This window comes from Carlito syrichta, unplaced genomic scaffold, assembly GCF_000164805.1.
Source record: "Carlito syrichta isolate Samal-C Ts95f unplaced genomic scaffold, Tarsius_syrichta-2.0.1 Scaffold288154, whole genome shotgun sequence".
NCBI lineage: Eukaryota > Metazoa > Chordata > Mammalia > Primates > Tarsiidae > Carlito > Carlito syrichta.
This window is the reverse complement of record NW_007232250.1, coordinates 253013-271986: the sequence shown is the minus strand read 5'-3', so window position 1 is coordinate 271986 and position 18974 is coordinate 253013. Positions and strand designations below refer to the sequence as shown.

At 41.4% G+C, this 18974-nt stretch overlaps 1 protein-coding gene across 2 annotated transcripts in view; it reads right to left on the bottom strand.

Moving 5' to 3' along the window:
• The window catches only part of ST6GALNAC3 (ST6 N-acetylgalactosaminide alpha-2,6-sialyltransferase 3), a 336203-nt gene that overhangs the window by 211926 nt on the left and 105303 nt on the right, over window positions 1–18974 (bottom strand). For both annotated transcript variants that reach the window (XM_008053442.2, XM_008053443.2), the window contains exon 2: window positions 10122–10531. In XM_008053442.2, the coding sequence (XP_008051633.1) occupies window positions 10122–10531 (410 nt within the window). The remainder of the gene's footprint in view (window positions 1–10121; window positions 10532–18974) is intronic.

Here is an 18974-nt window from a genome sequence, read left to right as displayed (position 1 = left end):
TCAGAGATTTTTTGCTGTTTCCACTGGATACCAGAGACATTAGGCAACACGGTTAATTCTGTCAAAGAACTTGGTCAGTTCCTTAAGTGGAATGAGGGTCCCTTTGATAAGAGAACTCCTACCCTACTGCTTCTTCGTAGTGCTGCATCACAGCCAACAATCTTAAACTGGTAACTTAATTGCACTGTTTCTCAAAGTGTGTATTTTTTTTCTTTGCACGCTCCTTTGGTAGATTTCCTAAGACAAGTTTTTGCAAACGTGCCCGAATCCTTTATTTAATAGTTTTACCATCTCTAATTCATTTATTCAGCAAATAGTGAACATCTACTATATACCATGCACTAAGCCAGGTGCTTAAGCTCCATCAGTGAACAAAACAAGGATCCTTGCCCTTAAGAAACTGATATTCTAGTAGGAGAGACACACAGGAGACAATATTCAAGAAAATAAATAAGGATATTATATAGAATGCTAGAAGATAAACAATGCTACGGGGGACAAATGGAAAAGTAGAACAAGGTAAGGACCCCTGGGGATTTCACTTTTAAGACTATCGTGCTGGCCTCATTGGAAGTCACTGCAGACACTTGTGCTTTTCTTCCAAGGGAGCAGGTGACGACAGCAGGGTTTTCAGTAGAAGAGTGACAGGATCTGAATTGTGTCAAAAGTGCTTTCATTAATTTCCCTCTAAGTCTATGCACAAATTCATCAATCATCGATGTGATGCAGTGCGTTGGAAGACACCACTGCCATTTAAAAAAAATTTCGGCATGTTCATCACAAAGTTATTTAAAAGGCAAGGCGATTCATTTTCTTTGTTTTGAAAAAAAAATGTGTTCAAGAAGAGAATTAAAAGATAAAGTTTGATGATGAATCTCAAGGTGTTTTCCTCGAGTTTCCTGTTCTCCTCTACCAGGGATTTTGTTCTCGATCTTCTCTGGGGGTGGCTATGTTTGCCTCCTAAGGCCCAAGGGTATAACTTTGGGTCTTGGTGCAAGGATTGGCTTTCTCACCAAGCAACTGACAGCTAACAGAATTCTGAATGAAGTCCTGGCACCTGCATCACAACTGACGTGAAACTAAAATGGAAACCTGTGTTTGAGGAATGGTTCTGTCAGAGACTTATTAAAAGCCCAGTGCCCAGACACAAAACCCCTTAGAGAAGGTAATAGGTTTGCCATCCCTTGGGTGAGGCAGAACAACAGGTGGTCTCTCTGAATAGAACGGTGGCAACTTTTCTGTCAAAATCCCATTCTAGAACTGCCTCCTTGGCATTGCTGTGACCCTTCGATACTGAGTACCAGTGTTTTGAAATTCACTCATACTTCAACAAATGGCAAAGAGACTTTTCAACTTAAATAAGCTGTCGAGTATTATTACTTTTATTCATTCATTTATTTGTTCATTCACCTGTCACGTGTTTACTGAATACCCATTAGCATCAAGCATTATAGCAAGGTTTTTGGGGAAACAAGAGCTGGTATTCCCTCAAATAGTTTATTGTCCACCTGCAGAGTTAGACACGAATAGCAATACTGCCCGTAGAAAGCGATGATTTCTATAACAAAGAAGTTCATAACGCTATGGGTTTTCAGGAGAGAGAGGAATCCTACTTGGAGATATCACAAAGGGCTTCATGAAAGAGGCAACATTTGGTTTGCTCGTCAAGTACGGACTGGCTTTGTGTCCCTGGTGATGAGACAAAGCACAGTTAAGGCAGAGGGAACCATCTGCACAAAAACAGAGGCAGGACTGGATTAGGAGTCTTGGCCTCCTCAGAGCAGTGGGAGTGGTCATGGTAGAAGGAGAAATGAGGCTGGGCACAGTGGTTCAGGCCTGTCATGCCAGCACTTTGGGAGGCTGAGGTGACAGGACTGCCCAAGTCCACGGGCTCGAGACCCACCTGGGCAACTTGGCGAGACCTCATCTCTACAATAAATCAAAACAAAATGAGCCAGGCGTGGTCGCACACACCTGTAGTTCCAGCTACCTGGAAGGTTGAGGCGAAAGGATCGCGGAGCCCAGCAGGTCGAGGCTGGGGGGGCTGTGAGCGTGCCACTGCACTCTAGCCTGGGCAACGGGGTGAGACTCCAACTCAACAACAACAACAAATATATATACGTATAAGAAAGAAAATGACTTATTGCCAAGGCCAACTCAAGGAAGCTTGAGACACCTGTGGGCTCTTTAGCTGAAGGAATTAGAGTGAAAACAACAGATTTGTTTGGGGCTGTGTTCTGTGACAAGCCATCACCATGCTAGGTCAGAGACTAAAATCGAGATGGGCATAGTCTGCCCTCAGGAAATGCATCGTTCAATGAGAGAAACAGACAAATAAACGCAATAAAGTCAGGTCCGGAAGTCTCTCGCTGAATTCTTAAGGACTGCTGAGCCCCATTGTTAACTGGTCAAGAGACAGGTCAGGATCCAATGACAAGCAGAGCACAAGGTGTTTGGGAAACAGCTATTCTTAATTTATATATTTTTCTTGTTCAAGAGACAACAAAACACCATCTTGTCCCTTTGTTATTTAATTTATTTATTTATTTTTGAGTTAGCGTCTCATTCTGTCGCCCAGACTAGAGTGCAGTGGCCGCTCCCGGCTACCGCAGCCTCCACCCGCTGGGCTCCGGCGATCCTTCCGCCTCAGCCTTCCGAGTAGCTGGAACTACAGGTGCGCGCTACCACGCCCGGCTAGTTTTGATTTATTGTAGAGATGAGGCCTCGCCAAGTTGCCCAGGCGGGTCACGAACCCGCGGGCTCAGGCAATCCACTCACCTCAGCCTCCCAAAGGCGCGGGATGACAGGCTGAGCCACTGAGCCCGGCTGTCCCTTTGTTATTAACACAATTATGTGAACAGGACGATTCAAAGTGCCATCTGCCGACACTTGGGACTGGACTGGCCTGGAAACTTGTAAGCGATGCCAATTCTGAGGTCCTGCCCCAAATCACCTGAGTCAGCAGGTGACTTGCACACTGAAGTTTGGAGAGCAGCATGCTGATCTAGAGACCTATTCTACTTTAGGAAAAAAAAGCTAAGTAAGGAAGTACATTTAGAAGGTCAAAAACACCACGTTTAATAAGAATACTTTCTGGAGAAGCAAATCGATTCAGCAAACATCTGTAGAGCTCCTGTAACCTTCCAGACACCATGCCAGGTATTTTGAAGTAGTTGTCCAAGCAATTAAAAATAGAGTAGTATAGGTGGACAAAGTATAGGATGAAAATTGTCAAAACAACCAATTCTGTCTTAAAAGGAGTCAAGGCATCTAAGAATAGAGGGAAAAAGAAAGAGATTCCTCCTGGCTCATATTTTAAAGACAAGTATGTAACTATTTTTCCTTTTCTTAACTTTGAACCTAACTTGAAGAAAGAGAGACGGTCCAAAAAAGGCAAAAAACAAAAAAATCCAAAGAGAAAGTAGACCTGTAGGAAGAAGGGAAGTCAACTGAAGAGATAAGTTCCATGACATAAATAAACGTGAAAGAAAAAAATCCTTTAAAGCCTACATAAAGAGTCTGAATATATTTTCATGGGGCTTCCAATTGAAGGTCTATTTGTCCCTGGGCTTCATCTCTTCGGTGGTGTCCAGAATAGAGGGGACTATTCAGCTGAGTGCCTCTTGGAAGTTTCTTTCTCTACGGGATCATCTGGCTGTGCATCTGGTCCATCTGTCGCGTCTTCCTCTGACCCAGGAGAACCTTATTCTTCTAAGTTGACTGTTGCAAATCTTGACTTCCACAACGACCAATGATCTGCACAGCTTTTCTTTTTAAAATATAAACAATGGATTTGAGGTGTTGCTCTTGCTTCAATACTAAATTGTCTTGTCCAATATATTATAGTTTCACTCTGTGTGTGTGTGTGTGTGTGTGTGTGTGTGCGCGCGCGCGCGCGCGCACATCTGTGTGGTTTTAAACATACGCGACGTTGGCACTGACGTCAGGATAAATGACAAACATCCCTCCTAGCCTTCTATTAGCAAAATAGTTCTCTCAGTCTTTCATACTGAACTTTAAATTTCCCGCACAGGTGTATTACCAAGAAGGCCCAAAGTAGGTCACTGAATGCCCTCACAAGTAAGTAACAGGGGGAAAAAGACCCCTGTTTTCCAACGCTTGTTAGCGTGAAAGCACAGCCCTGATGCCGTCTGATGCTTTTGGACTCATGAGTCCTACGAATCTGCCCATGACTGCTGCACGAACTTGTTGTTCCTGCCAAATACATCAGCTGGGATGTGAACATTAACTCATTTTAATGGAGGTGTGTCATCACTGTTCCTGAAAAAGTGCTGAGATCTTATGTTTGCAAAGACTATTTCCAAAATGAAAAAAAAAAAGAAAGAAAGGAAAAGACTGTTTTTAATAGTGTTCTGTCTTTCAAATCTAAGACTTACCTATTTTGTCTATTTTCTCTTGGTCCAAGTTTTCCTTGGGTTAGGAGCTACTTATTCAGAGTTAGGAATAAACAGACATCCTTGCGTGTAGAACCCAGGTCCAGCAAGAGTATTTCTTTGGGTGAACTGGACCCGTTTCTGCACCTCACGGTTGACCCTTGAGACAAGTAAGTCGTTTTGTGTTTGCTTTTTGTCCCCTTCCCTCTACTGTGCTGTGTTTGTTGAGGCAGCTTGTCCCATGTACTGACACAGGAGGCTTAAGAAGGCTCCCGGATTCTCAGGGAAGCAGGCCTAAAGGCCCTTCCCACTCTAGATATTACTATGTTTGCAAACCTAGAGAACGGGAGCCAATTTAATCTCTACTGTCAATCACGCAGTGGCACAAGAAACTTTCAAAATGGCCCCCTGCCAAAGCACAACCGGAGCTGCACTTAAAACCTCTGCCAGCTCATAAAACTGTCACCACAAAAGACAGTGAAGAATGACACATCACCGATTTCTTTTGCTCTCCTTGTGATTGGGTGGGAATGGAGGGAAGCATGCTGGCAGGGATCAGCCCCTTAGAGACCTCGATAGATCAGCCCAGTAGAGTTCTTGATAGATCAGCCAGGTAGAGATCTTGGTGGCGTATTTACAAATCCGTGTCCCACTGGGTATCTTCTGATAGTGACTTCTGTGCACCTGTTTCCTAAATGACCCTTAAAAGTAGCTCCCTTTCTTCTCTTCATCTTCACCTGAGGCAGGAACATCTTGAAACATGGATTCTATTTTCTGCTGGCTTTCATTAATTTCATCATCCCTGAAGGCGGAGTCACTCTGGTGCCAGCTAATTAAGACCTATTCAGGGCAGCTTGGAGTCCTTTATCAGTCTGGAATTAGCTTTGCTTCTTCAATGGGGACTACGGCTTTCTCGGTTATTACTTAATTAAATAATGGACCTATATTTGTCAGCATATTTCTAAAGTAGAATGCAGGCTGCAACTGCCCATCTGCCCACAGGAAAGCGGCATGTTCCACACTGGCTCTCTACTGCCTCTCCAGAAAAGCTAACGTGCCAGGAACACGCATCTGTACGTGCCAGGAACACGATCACATTCTTCGATGTTGAGTGTGGTGCCACGGGCCACTGTCAGCCCTGCAGCACCTCTAGGATGTTTCAGTCTTAAGATGCATTAATGCAAACGTGTAAATGTCAGCAGGCTAATCTTATTTATGCACAATAATTATTCAAAGGGAAAAAAAGATACTTTGGTCCCAATTGTTTTGAATAAAAGACCTTTATTTCCAAAGGTTTCTGGAAGAAGGGAAAAGTTCTGGAGAATTCGCAAGGGAAAACAAGGGTAACCCTTGCCCAATGGACCCGGAATTCCCAAGGAAACTGGGCCTCAGGAGATAAAATCAGAAAAGGCAAACAGCCTTCTCTTTCTGTTCTCTTAGTCTTCCCCAGAAGGTTGCCCTCTCTAATGGACAAGCCAAGTAATTTTAGACCAGTAATTGATACGAAAGCAAATCACATTTCACCTGGTTTGAAAAGGCATTCCAGTACGCTTGCGAGTTGATCTAAATGTATTTTGAGACATTTAATGGTGCACATATTTCTTCTGCTATTTCATGTTTCCTCAGTGAGGAATCCCCTAAGACAAAAAAACTCAATCCATGGAAAGGTTAAAAGATGCCTGTCTTAAATGGAAAGTTTCTATTTTTTTTAAGAAAAGGATTTTGACAATTTAAAGAAGCAAACTGAGGAACAAATTTTTCTTTGAGAAACTCCATGTAATTATTTGCCTATCACGAATCACTTTAGCTGCTAGTTATATAATTTTTTTAATTCTACAAATTATACATAATAATGGTGACATGATTTCTCCATTTAAAAAAAACTTGATGATGAAAAAGAGTGCTTGCTTAAAAGTTCCCATAAGTACATGCAAACCAAGCAAAATGCTTCACAACAAAAGTAAAATTAAATAGACACCCCTTTCTCCCCCATGCCTGCAGTGATGTATAATACTTAATGTACTCCTATTTACTTAGAAGGGATATATTAAAAACTTTTTAGGGACACTAAAACAAACACATTTTGTGAGCATAGACCCACATGAATGTTTGCCATTCGAGCATCCTCTCTGATGCAAAACAATCTTAAAATGTTTACAGTAATCATATTGTTTGTTGTGCTCTTATTCTAAGATTTGTGTGTGTGTGTGTGTGTGTTGTGCGACAAAGCAGATGAATAAAACTACATTGATATCTCTGTGACCTGTGATTGCCAGCACGGTAGAAAGAAGAAACAGATGTAAGTAAGATGATGTAAAATGAAAATCAGTGAGCCCTGTATTTGAATTGAAAGTTTCAGCTTGAACCCATCATGAATTTATCTTGAAACAATATACACGGGGTATTGTTTATAAACTAGTTCTGACCACTGTAAAGGTCAAGAAACAAAGACCAGTCCAATAGCAATAAGAACCACCAAGATTATGCTCTCTTAACTACTAAAAGGAACTGAGCTTCTTTGGAGAAATACCTGGATCCAGGTCTGAGTCAGGATATGTACTAAAAAGCTCCTGAATCATGATGCCAGGAAGCAAAGAAGCTACCTAAGACATCAAAAGATCTCCAAGACAATTTGAAGGGGGTCCAACAGGCCAGAATAGGCTCATTTGAGTAAAATAATACAATTTTAATGGACTGAAATACTTCAATTACATTTAAGTCTATCAGTGAATATGTAAAGCATAATAATAATAAAATTACTGTTCAACTTTGGAGGATGCAAAAGAACTAATGCATTAAAACTAGTAAATAAAGAGACCAGTGCTATCTTCTACTTTATGAAGACCAAATGGTTAATAAAGGTAATTTTCTGAAAAAGGTATGATAAGATATCACCACTTTGCAATCCAAGTAAATTATTGGATTTCAACAATAATCACGAATGTCTTCAAACATAAAATAGCAAGAAACTAGTGAGCATTTCTCCTGCTAGAAGTACTACCTAATAATTGTGGCAAAATATTGGACCTGAATCCAATCAAACTTCAATACATAAATACCAACATAGAAGAAATTCCATGAGGATGCAAGTAGGAAAGTTAGATTGTGGAAAACTCTAAGACAAATGCCTACATTTATTCAACAAAAAGTAGGAAGAGAGACACAGAGAGAGGGGGAGAGACAGAAGCAGCTACACAGGTCAAGAGAAAGATACGAAATGTATCAATCAATTATAATTTATGGACCTTATGCTAATCCTGATTCAAACTAACTGCTAAAAATATAGTAATGAGGCAACTGGGAAAATATTCAAACTGACTAAATATATAATGATATTAACAAAATAGTGTTGATTATTATGCAAGGCAATGCCGTTGCCTTTATTTTTAAGATTCTTTCTCTTCTAGAGTTATGCATGGAAATACTTATAGATGAAATAATAGGATGTCTGAAATTTGCTTCAAAATAATCTTTAAAAAGAGGGAAGGTGTGTAAACGGAACAAGATTGGTCAGGAGTTAATAATGAGTCAAGCTGAGTTGTGGCTATACGGAGGTTCATTGCACTACTAGCCTTTCTACTTTATAAGTTTGACATGTTCCTTCATAAAAAAGCTGAAAATATATTCTTGTTTGAAATTTGGCAAGGAATGTCCGGGCACTGTGGAAAAATCTTAGACAATAAAAATGTTTAATCCAGTCAAAGTTAGGGTGTAGATTTAAATCATAGTGGAGATATCAGCCTTTGAGGTAATTTTGGTTAATCTTTTGTTGTCCAACCAGGTTCTACTCAAATCATCCGTTCTGACCATTTCCAAAACACTACTGTAGTTGTCATCTCCTGTCTGGCAGTATTGCTCGATGAAGCAACCAGGCAGGAATAGATTCAGGGAAAAAAAGTAGCAAGAATGCATCATACAATATGTTGGCATTTTTCACTTTGTTTTGGTAACCCTACCAACTGAATGATACCTGCGAATTAATTTTACCAAGTGAGTAAAATTACACTACAAAAACAGCTTTCTTCATCACAGCCAGTAAAAAATGACCTCCCCAAGCCATTCCTTCCCAGTTCTTGCTGTATAATCTACATATCTGTGATGGTGTTGTCTCCCTGAAAGCTCACAGCAGAAGCCAACATGATATAAACACATAAAAACATGAACCAACAGCAAGTTAAGCTCCTCTCTGATCTCCCCAAATTATTCTAGGGCTCAATGATGGCTGGAGGATACACTGAAGGCTAATTCTAACTAATGAAAACCCAAATATATCTAATTAAATCCACTGCTCTGGGCTAGTGAAAGACCAGACATTTCCAAAGCCCCTTGAGAATGACCGTATTTATAAAGAATGGTGCCACACGGGAATGTATTTCTTTGAACCACCATCCCTACTCCTTTTATCTCTCCTGCCTTCTCAGTGGATAGTTTATGCTACACCAATTCACATCTAAACTTTGAGATTCTTCTTTCTAACAATAGCAGGGGAAGGAACTAGTATGTTACGGCTATTTGTGCCTTGCATTTCCTATGAAGCTGTGTACTTTGGGCGCTCAGAAGTACAAAACGCTAAGTTCAAGTCAACCCACACTATTCAATAGAAGAGTTGGTTCCCCTAAGATTTTAAGATAATTATCAGCATTCAAATCACATCCAGAGATATCAGAAACGGCCTACCCCCAACAAGTATATACTTCAACTAAGTCCAAAGTTTAGATTTGATAATATCGAATCATGAAAGACATACAAGAATGCAAATATCAGAACTATAGCAGATGACCAATTCACCCATAGTACTGCACAAACAAGCAAAACTAATAATTTAAAACATTAGCCATTGGTTACAATATCTTCCTTTAGCAGTCCTTTATTAGAGCCAGATTTATGAGTCAAGACAGGCCCATGGGTAATTCCCCTTCTCTCCATTATACTGGCTATTTTTCTAATGAGGAAGAAAGAACGGCAGACAATACAGTTACACGAGGGGTGAGGGGCTGGGAAGGGAGCAAAGCATGGGAACAGGCTTAGGCAAGCCAGCCTCAAGAACAGGAAGCGGAAAGGACATTACAGAACGCTGCGGGAAAAAGTGGGTGCAATAAAAAATGCACATTGGCCTTTGGATAATCGAGTGAATGACATTTATACCTTATTTCTCTTCAAGAATCCAATTGCCAATGATTTTTAAGTGATGTATACTTTCAATATTGTATTTTGCTTGACAAGATACCAAGCTGTGACGTTCAGGATCACAGTGTCTATTTACATGCAAGATGCTATGTAATTTTACTAGAAACTCAATAGACTGTTCCGTCTGTGGTCTCAGGAAAAATTCTGCCACAATTTCCAGATGAGTTTAGACCAATGCATAGCCCTAAAGTTCCTGAACATTTCTAAGTTTTGAAACAGAAACGTGTAGACTTCCTCATTCAAATGAAATGAAACTCAATTGATAGTAAATGGAGCTAAAGAGGAAAATAATTAAAGATATTTTGGGGGCGTATCCAATGTTTCTTGGAGCCTAAATGCAATCAAAATGGAGAGAACAGAAGGTCGTGTAGATGGAATAAATGCGACCTAGCTGCTGGCTCATCAAGTAATCATAATAGTAAAAACATACAACAGCTTAAAAGCTCACTCTGTTCATTTGATCGCTGGCAAGAGGATTCAGCAAAGATTTAGCAAACAAATGGAATCAAAGACAACGAGGCTGCTTCAGCGAGGACTCACCTGTCTTTCCCAGTTTCCTTCTTGAAAACCCCATCACAGTAACTCATGCGCTTCTCTGTGGTCACATAAATTTGGGCTTTCGGGTAGACGTCGACCGCCTTTTGCAACATGTTGTAAACGATGCCATTCCCATCTTTTCTCATATTGCGGAAAGGGCCCCAAATCACATAAATAGTCGCGTTTGCTTCTTTGAAAAAATAATCAGGGTTTTTCAGCAGAAGAGGAACGCTGGTGTGGGACACAACGCGAATCATCGTCATGCGGCCAACATCTTCTTCGTAACCCTTGGTGGGGGCGTTGTTCATTCTCCAAATGCAAGAGGACCGGTCTATCTCATTTCCTACCTTCTGGCCAGTCATCTGGCCGGAGTTCGACACTATGGCGCAAAGGTCACAGTCCAGTTGCAAAGGCTAAAAACAGAAGGAGAAAGAAGACACGTAAATCAGTCAACGCCACTGAGTCAAACGAGCTCTTTTGGGAAAACAACATTCCAGACATTGTGTGGTTGCGATTATGAAAATTATCTCTGAAGTACCTACTTATCCCAAACCTACAGTCTCTGCTGCAGGTTATCAAGTTGGGAGCATGATTCCACTAAAAAGGTAAATATACAAGGGGGAACACCCCCCAAAATGAAATTTATTCAGAAACATTGTGTATTTATTCTTACATGTTTAAACTTCAGTTGCCTTCCAAGGACTCTCCATCCAATGCAATGCACCTATTGAGATGCTTTCTCCACTCCTCAAAATAATTTTTGAACTTGTCAATTTGGATGCCTTTTAGTACTTCTGCCATTTTTTGTTTCACCTCTTCCACATTGGTAAACCATTTCCCTTTGACTTTTTCATCAGGGGAAAAAAACGCCACTTGGGGTGAGGTTGGGTGAACAGGAAGGGTGGGACACGGGGGTCATGCCAACTTTAGTTCAAAACTGCCGACACTCAGCATGGCATAGGCAGTGAGTTGCCATGGTGGAAGAACTAGCCACCTGTTTGCCACAGCTTGGAACATTTCTTCCACAAATTGTGTTGCAACCTTTTCAAAACTTCCAGATAAAAACTTTGGTTGACTGATCTGGAGAAACAAATTCTAAGTGTATTGTAAGGGGCCAGCCTGCCAAAGAAAAAAAAGATAATTCTGGGTTTTGGGGGGGTTCCCATTATATACTGTCAAAAAATAATTTTAGATTGTACAATTCCCATGTGTTGGTCTAAAATTATATAGAAAAATCATCTTTGATAAATGATAAATATTTTTATTGAGAGCTATAATTTCAAATGAAATAAGGAAATATGAAAGTATTTGATCTCTGTAATAAGGTTGGTGCTATAAAAATGCAAAATAAACATATCCAGACATCAATTCTGTACTTTACTTATCTAAATGAATGGTTATGTAGCAGTTGATAAAAACATGAAGAGCTCGGCAGATGATAAGATTAGGAAAAAGATTTCCAGAACCCAGAACTGCTCAAGACAAGTTCCAGGCCAGCAAAAAATATTAGAGAGACCCTCTAAAGATTCCCTGAGGTGATCAGGCTAATTTCCTTTTGGGTTTATGTTTATTCTAGATGGGTAAGCAAATGCCTCTTTTCAGAACCCAGGGAAGGTATATACACAGTCCCCAGTGCTGGTCTAAACCGCTTCCCCATTCTTATTTATTTATTTTTTTTGAGTTGGAGTCTCACTCTGTCACCCAGACTGGAGTGCAATGGCCGCTCCAGGCCACCACAGCCTCAACCCGCTGGGCTCCGGCGATCCTTCCGCCTCAGCCTTCCGAGTAGCCGGAATTACAGGCGCGCGCTACCACACCCGGCTAATTTTTTGATTTATTGTAGAGATGAGGTCTCGCTGCCCAGGTGGGTCTCGAACCCGTGGGCTCAGGCAATCCACTCACCTCAGCCTCCCAAAGGCGCGGGATTACAGGCTGAGCCACCGAGCCCGGCCCCCATTCTTATTTAACCGTAGAGATAACAGAGACTCCTAGACATTAAGCATCAGCTTCTAGGACATACAGATGATAAAGTTGCAGCGGTAGATTCAAATCTAAATCTTCTAGCTGTAAGTTCAATGCCTTTCCATTATTTTCTGCTTCCTTTCCTCCTAAAACAACCAAATAAATTACTTTTGCTGCTTCTCTGGTGCATAAAGAAGTCACCCTATCTTTTAAGACAGTGATAAAAGAAGCCATGAGCTTTGTTGATATACATCATTCTCATCATCCTTTAGTGAGATTCTCCATTTCCTACCTGACAATTGATCCTGAATTTTTATTGTTCCTATTGGTGGGTAAGTAGCCTCTCTCACATTGGGCACTGACCCTGTTTCATGATCTGGGTTGTACCTTAATTTGTTGTTGAATGGTATCTGTCCACTAGACAGTAAACTGTGTAAGAACAATGTCTATCTTCTTCGTGTTAATCCCAGTCTCTAGAAGTCCCTGGAAACTATTGGAAGTTCAATTGGTTAAGTTGGGCAATAAATGTAATTGAATAACAATAACTATATTGAAAGTTAAGGTAGCTCAGAAAAGTCAACTGGATAATCATAACAGATCATTTTCGCTATCAATGGTAGGCACTCACAGTAGTTATTGAGCATCTACAATGTGTCAGTCTCAGTTCCAGGAGTTCAGATTCAGCTGTAAAAATGGTAACAAAGATCTCTATCCTCATAGAGCTTACATTCAAGTTGAGTTTGGGGGGGAAGGTAATACATAAAGCGGCATACTGTATAATACATTAGATGCTGCTCTGTTTTAAATAGAGGGAAATTAAAGCAAGGAAGAAGGTTAGGAAGTATATCCAGTGTGGGTGCGTGCGCATGTGTGTGCTGGTGGAGTGATCAGAAAAAAAACCTCACTGAGAAAATGATATTTGAGGAAAGCCTGGAATAAGGAAAAGGGCTGGCCATATGTGTATTTGGGAAAAGGCATCCCTGGAAAGAAAACACAAAAGCCCACACAAATACCCTGAGGTGGGAAAGAAATAAGAAAAAGCAACATGGCCCAGCACAGCCAGGGGGGACAGCCAACAGGTACCGGGGCCAGAGAAGTCACATAAGGGCCTCTGACTTCACATGAGCTGAGGGGGCCATTGAAGAACTCTAGACAGAGGGGTGGCTGATCTGATTTCTAGTTTAATAGCTTTGGCTTCTGTGGAGTAAGTTCACGAAAAAGAGGCGGGTTGTAGAAGGGGGAGCAGGCTGCTGCTGCCGTCCCAGCAAGAGAGAATGGGGCTGGGACCACACTGAGTAGCAAAGGCGAGGGACAGAAGCTGCGGCACTGCCCCGGCCTGGAGATGGACAATGGGAGGTGAGCCAGAGGAGTCCAGGGCAACTTCAGAGTTTTAAGCCATGGGAAGACTGGAACCACCGCTAACTGAGGAGAGACAGCTTCAGGGGGAGCAGGATCAAGGGAGGAATATCGGGGGCTCATTTTCAGACCGCTTAGACTGAGATGCCTTGAACACAGACTCTTGAATCAAATATGATAACAAGACTACTCACACTACTTTCAACGTCTTTCTATTAAAGTAATATGGGCTCACTGTGGAAAGCCTGAAAACTTAAAAACCGAATAAATAAAATGATAAACTCTTCCTATTCCCAGCACTCGCCAACACTATATGTTTTTGTCATTTTTTTCTATATATATTATTTTAGACAGGTTGAGAAATATCATTTATATAATTTGGCATCCTTGGTTTTTCAGTTAATGAACAACCATTAACCAAAAATCAGCAACCTTTTCCATGTCAGTAAATATCCCTTAGAGATAGTTTTTATGCCTGTCCAATATCCTACTATATGGATATACCATCATGTACTTACTTGCTTACTTGCAAGGCATCTAGTTATTATCTGGTTTTCTTTCCTACTATAAAATAAGTGCTTCAACGAACATCCTTGTGCTTCCTGCTGTATTTTGGATGCTAACAGTTATTATGCTAATTCAAACTAGTTTCTTTGATTTCATTTTTATTGTGCTCCTATAAGATAGGCAAATTGACAAGAACATCTGTTTGAGACATCAAAAATAAGAATTCTGTAAAACACTTGGCTTGCGGCACCTAGAAAGGCCCGCTGGCGAGTTGTCAAAGGGCTCTCCTTCACCCCGACATAACACATTTTCTTGACTACATGTGCAGCAGGTTGCAGCCCCAGGTTAGAACAGGCCACTCCAACGTGGGTGAGGACATCAGGACACTTGGAAAATGGAGATTCGTCAGTTGGGCCACAGTGAAGACTTTAACAAGGACCCAGTGGAGGCACACCAAGGTGCCTGTCGGGCTCAGGCATTGACTTCAAACCCCCATCCCCTCGTCGTCCTTGGGGTCTATATTGTTTTAGGTAATAAGAAGGAACATAACATTCTTCTTGCCAGACAATTTTCAGAAGAACCTGACATATATGAAACTTAGCTGGGCCCTCCGAACACACAGAGTCATACAGATCAACGCCTGATTTAAATCGCGTGTCGCGTGGCACCCTCCAACTCATCACCCAGCAGCACATGGTACAGAGAAGTGACATTCCTTTTACTGTTCCAAGAAGTCGCTTCATTGTGTAATAAAAGTATGGCTGGGACAGAGCCTCCACAAATTTTTTTAAAAATCGAAAAGAAGAAATGAAGAAAAAAGCCTCGGACGTGCTTCTATCTATGAAATGCGGCAATCTGCACTGGATTTCCCAGTTATGACAGTGAAATTAGCCAGTTCTGGTGTAACAAGGCTTAATGTAACTAATAAGAATCGGCATACTGGTCTCACTTGACAATCGTAACCTCTGAAAGTGATCAATTAAGACATCCCAATCTGTTTCCTAACAACGTGTTGGGATGCCGCAGCTGTGCAGATTATGAGGTCAGCAGCTCACTAGCAACTTGAGGGCAAACACTGGGGACAACAGCTTCTTGTTTCTGTGACAAATATGGATGCAACGGCTTTGGGGGTAGGTGGTGATCTTTATAAAGCGCCCCTTTCCTTTCCACTGTCCCCTGGGTCCTGTTGTCATCCTGGCCAGAGTCTGTCCCATGTCTGTACTTCTTGGTCACAGTCCTGCCTCTTCCTTTCTGAACACAGCACCAGGAGATATGACTGAAGGTATCACTGCTCTATTCACCACTCAGTTGCAGGAACCTTTTTTTTTTTTTTTTGAGTTGGAGTCTCACTCTTGTTGCCCAGGTTGGAGTGCAGTGGCACACTCACAGCCACCGCAGCCTCGAACTGCTGGGCTTAGGCAATACTTCTGCCTCAGTCTTCTAAAGTAGCTGGCACTACAGACGCATGCCACCATGCAAGGCTAGTTTTTGTGAGTTATTGTAAAGGTCTCACCAAGTTGCCGGGCTGGTCTCGAACCCCTGGGCTCAGGCAGTCCTCTTGCCTCGGCCTCCCAAAGTGCTGGGATGACAGGCTGAGCCACCGTACCCGGCCTCAAGAACCATTTTTAAAGTGTGACTGGAGCACAAGACCAAATGAATGAAACATTCCTAGTCACAAGCAGAACCTTCTGGTAGCACAAAGAGCTTGCTTGCAAAGGCCCAAGGAACTCATTTATACATTCGAAGTCACCTTCAAACTACAGTAAGCCATGATAAAAAGAACAAGACTCTTGGTGCAAATGGACAGCTTGACCCAAGGGCTGCTCTCATCTAGTTATCTCGGGGCTTTTTTATCAGCTTTATCACTACATCTTTTGATTTCAACTCTCTTTGTTAAAATGTACTGCTGTTTCTTGAACTCGTTTATGTTATTTGATTTGGGGGCCTTGTTGGAAGATGTATTCCAAATGTCTCCCCTCACTCTGTTCTGCCTCAGCAAACAGTCACTCTTTCTTCTAGATTGAGGCTCCAGATTTTCCAAGCCCTATTTTCCAAGCCCTTTGTTGAGTATGTGGTCTCACTTGATCAAGCCTCATCTCTATGTTGGATCCTACATGTTTTAGGGGCATCGGCTCTATTTTGGGTTTCTTTTCATTAAAATCAAACTTGTCCTCTTCATCTTGTTTCTTGTTCTCTCACAACGTCTTTGAAAACATCTTGCACACTTGAAGCACTTTGGGCTTGGGCTGTGTCTACAACGGAGAGCAACACAGATATTCAGCTAACTGCATCTGGGCAGCCATGTTCCCGTTAAAGAAAGTCCACCAATGCCAGGTACTTCCTTTTATTTGAGGTCTAAAAGTTTTGTTATTGACTTCAAAAAAAAAAAGTAACAGAATTCTGTTTGGGGTATTTTCTGCCTCTGCACAAGTATACTAACTCTATACCAGAGTATTTGGTTATAAACACTCAGCCTGGGGGAACTTAAAAGATTTGGTGGCATCTGTTGAACAACCAAATACTTTTTATTGAGCATCTAATCTATGCAAGGCACTGTGAAGGGTAAGATAATTTTAAAATTCAAGTCAGTGTCAACTTAATCTCAGCATACAGCTCTGAGGTGTCAGGTAAATTTTGTGATCCACTGCGGTCAATTCTAACACTGTTTTAGAGGCCTAATGGTTTCTCGAAAAACAAGTCACTTCTCTGCTAAAATTAATCTTGACATTTTACTTTCAGACAAGAAAAAAGGACTTGACGATGGGCTGAGGCATGGAGGGAGGGTGAAAGAGAGAGAACAAAACAGATACGTAATGGTGCGTGGTGTTTTTTAACGTACACTTAACTGAATGCCTATCATGGGGTCAGTCATCGGGCTCAGCACTTTATCTTGCCATTCCCCTTGATTTTCGTAACAGATTTTCCAAGTTACTTTGTTTTATTTTCTGTTACGGAATTGAGGAATCTGAGACAGTCCAGTGGACACTAGATGTGTTTCAGATGAAAAGAGAAGAGAAAACGTTGTCATTCATGAAATGCACTCACAGCAGCATTAAGGAGTGAGCACATTAAAGAAACCATCATTGCTCATTGTTATTACTCTTTTTTTTCCTTTTGATTTATTGTAGAGACGAGGTCTCACCAAGTTGCCCGGGTGGGTCTCGAACCCCGGGGGCTCAGGCAACCATCTCGCCTCGGCCTCCCAAGTGCGGGGATGACAGACTGAGCCTCTGAGCCCGGCCTACTCATTGTTATTACCCTTAATATACATATGTACAAACACCTCAAGTCTTACACAGTACAGCGGCCTGCAGTGTGGACACAGTATCCCAGCCAGCCAGGGTCCTGGGTCTTCATGAGTACAGGGGAGAGTGATTCATGAGTTACCAAATGGCTGGACAGTCTTCAGTGAGATGGAGTCTTAAGGAGTTGTGGATGGAAGTAAATTCCCCTCAAGGAGGCTTTCTGGCAGGGGGCGGGGTGAGGGGTAAGGGATATGGTATTATCATCCTTAGTTAACATCAACTTAGAAAATAACATAGTCTGCCATGCCCCACCCCCTCGCCCCCAGACAGGAATGGTCATCATTCATTGCTCAGAAAAGGAATATAACTCACTGATATTGTGAAAGAAAACAGTTTGGAAAGCAAATTGAGTAAGCAGATGTGAAGGGCCACTTTAAAAAGAATAAAATCAGTCCTTATTCATTTATCTCAGACGAAATTTCAGCCATGTTTCCAATGGAAAATATTTTCCAAATTTCTATGTAATTTCTTTTTTCTTTCTCTTTATTTTACGATTGAGATGATCTCTACATCATTTCTTATGCCAAATGAGTACCACTGCCAAGAAAAATCGCTTCCTTCTGCTCACAGGCAGCCTGCAGACTTTATCAGTGGAAGGACTCTGTCCTTTTTTGTCCTAGAAGCATGTTTAAAGTGTTATTTCCTTGTGTTTAAACGACGTATTTTATTTATGTAGACTCCAGAAAACAATTTAATATGATTTTTTTAATATACCCAACTTATTTTTGCCTGGTTATGGGGGGGGGGAGACAGAGAGAGAGAGAGGAGAGAGAATAAATATGGGCCAAAACGAATAGGTTGTTCACCACAATTGGGAAGTTTTACCTCTCATTGAGTCAGTGTCACTTTTCTCTTTAAATGAGTGAGTACATAGAGTACATATATAACTAAAGAACTCTTCTGTTTCTCTACTCCAAAGTTACACACACACACACACACACACACACACACACACACACACACACACACATTATCTTCACCCGCTGTGACAGCTCAGGCTCTGAGGCAACGGTTCCTTCCTTACTAACCACCTTGGGGAAAACTCCCCCCGCCCCGTCTCTTTGGCCGTGACCCTGACAAATGACCCCATCCTTTCTGAATGATATATTGGGAAAACTGCCAAGCACTTTACATTTTAATCAGTAAGAAGAATGAAATATTTAACCTTTACTTTTTTTTGCTCTCTGAATAAGCTTATAGACAATAGAAAAAATAATTAAAATCTGTGAAATAAAACCTTGCAAAACAGTGGTTCCCCCCCAAAAAAGGAATAGCCCGGTATAAAAGGTCACCTGCCAGCTAGTTCTAGTTATTAAATCTCTGCATTTATCACTAAGGTGGTGCTATGGAAAACGAAGGTCAAGACATTAAATTATGAAACAGTAAGGATTAGAAAAGGTCACCCCAAATTCAAGTCCAAAGTAACCACCCCTGCTAATTCTATACCCTAGAAGCAAGCAGAAGCAGACAGGTCTGAAACACAACATTGTGTAGTTCTATCTCTCCTCCCCACTGCAGTCCCAGCCTGAAGGTGAATTTCTATTTGTCATACTGAAATAGAAAATGAAACTTGCTTGTCTCAAATAAAAACAGGAGCTTCGATGAGTATTTCCAAACAAAAAATCACATTTGAACTGAACCAGCTGAATTACTAAAAACGTAGTTTTACACTACTCTTGTGGTTTTACACTACTACAACCATTAGAGTAGTGTAAAGCCATAAGAA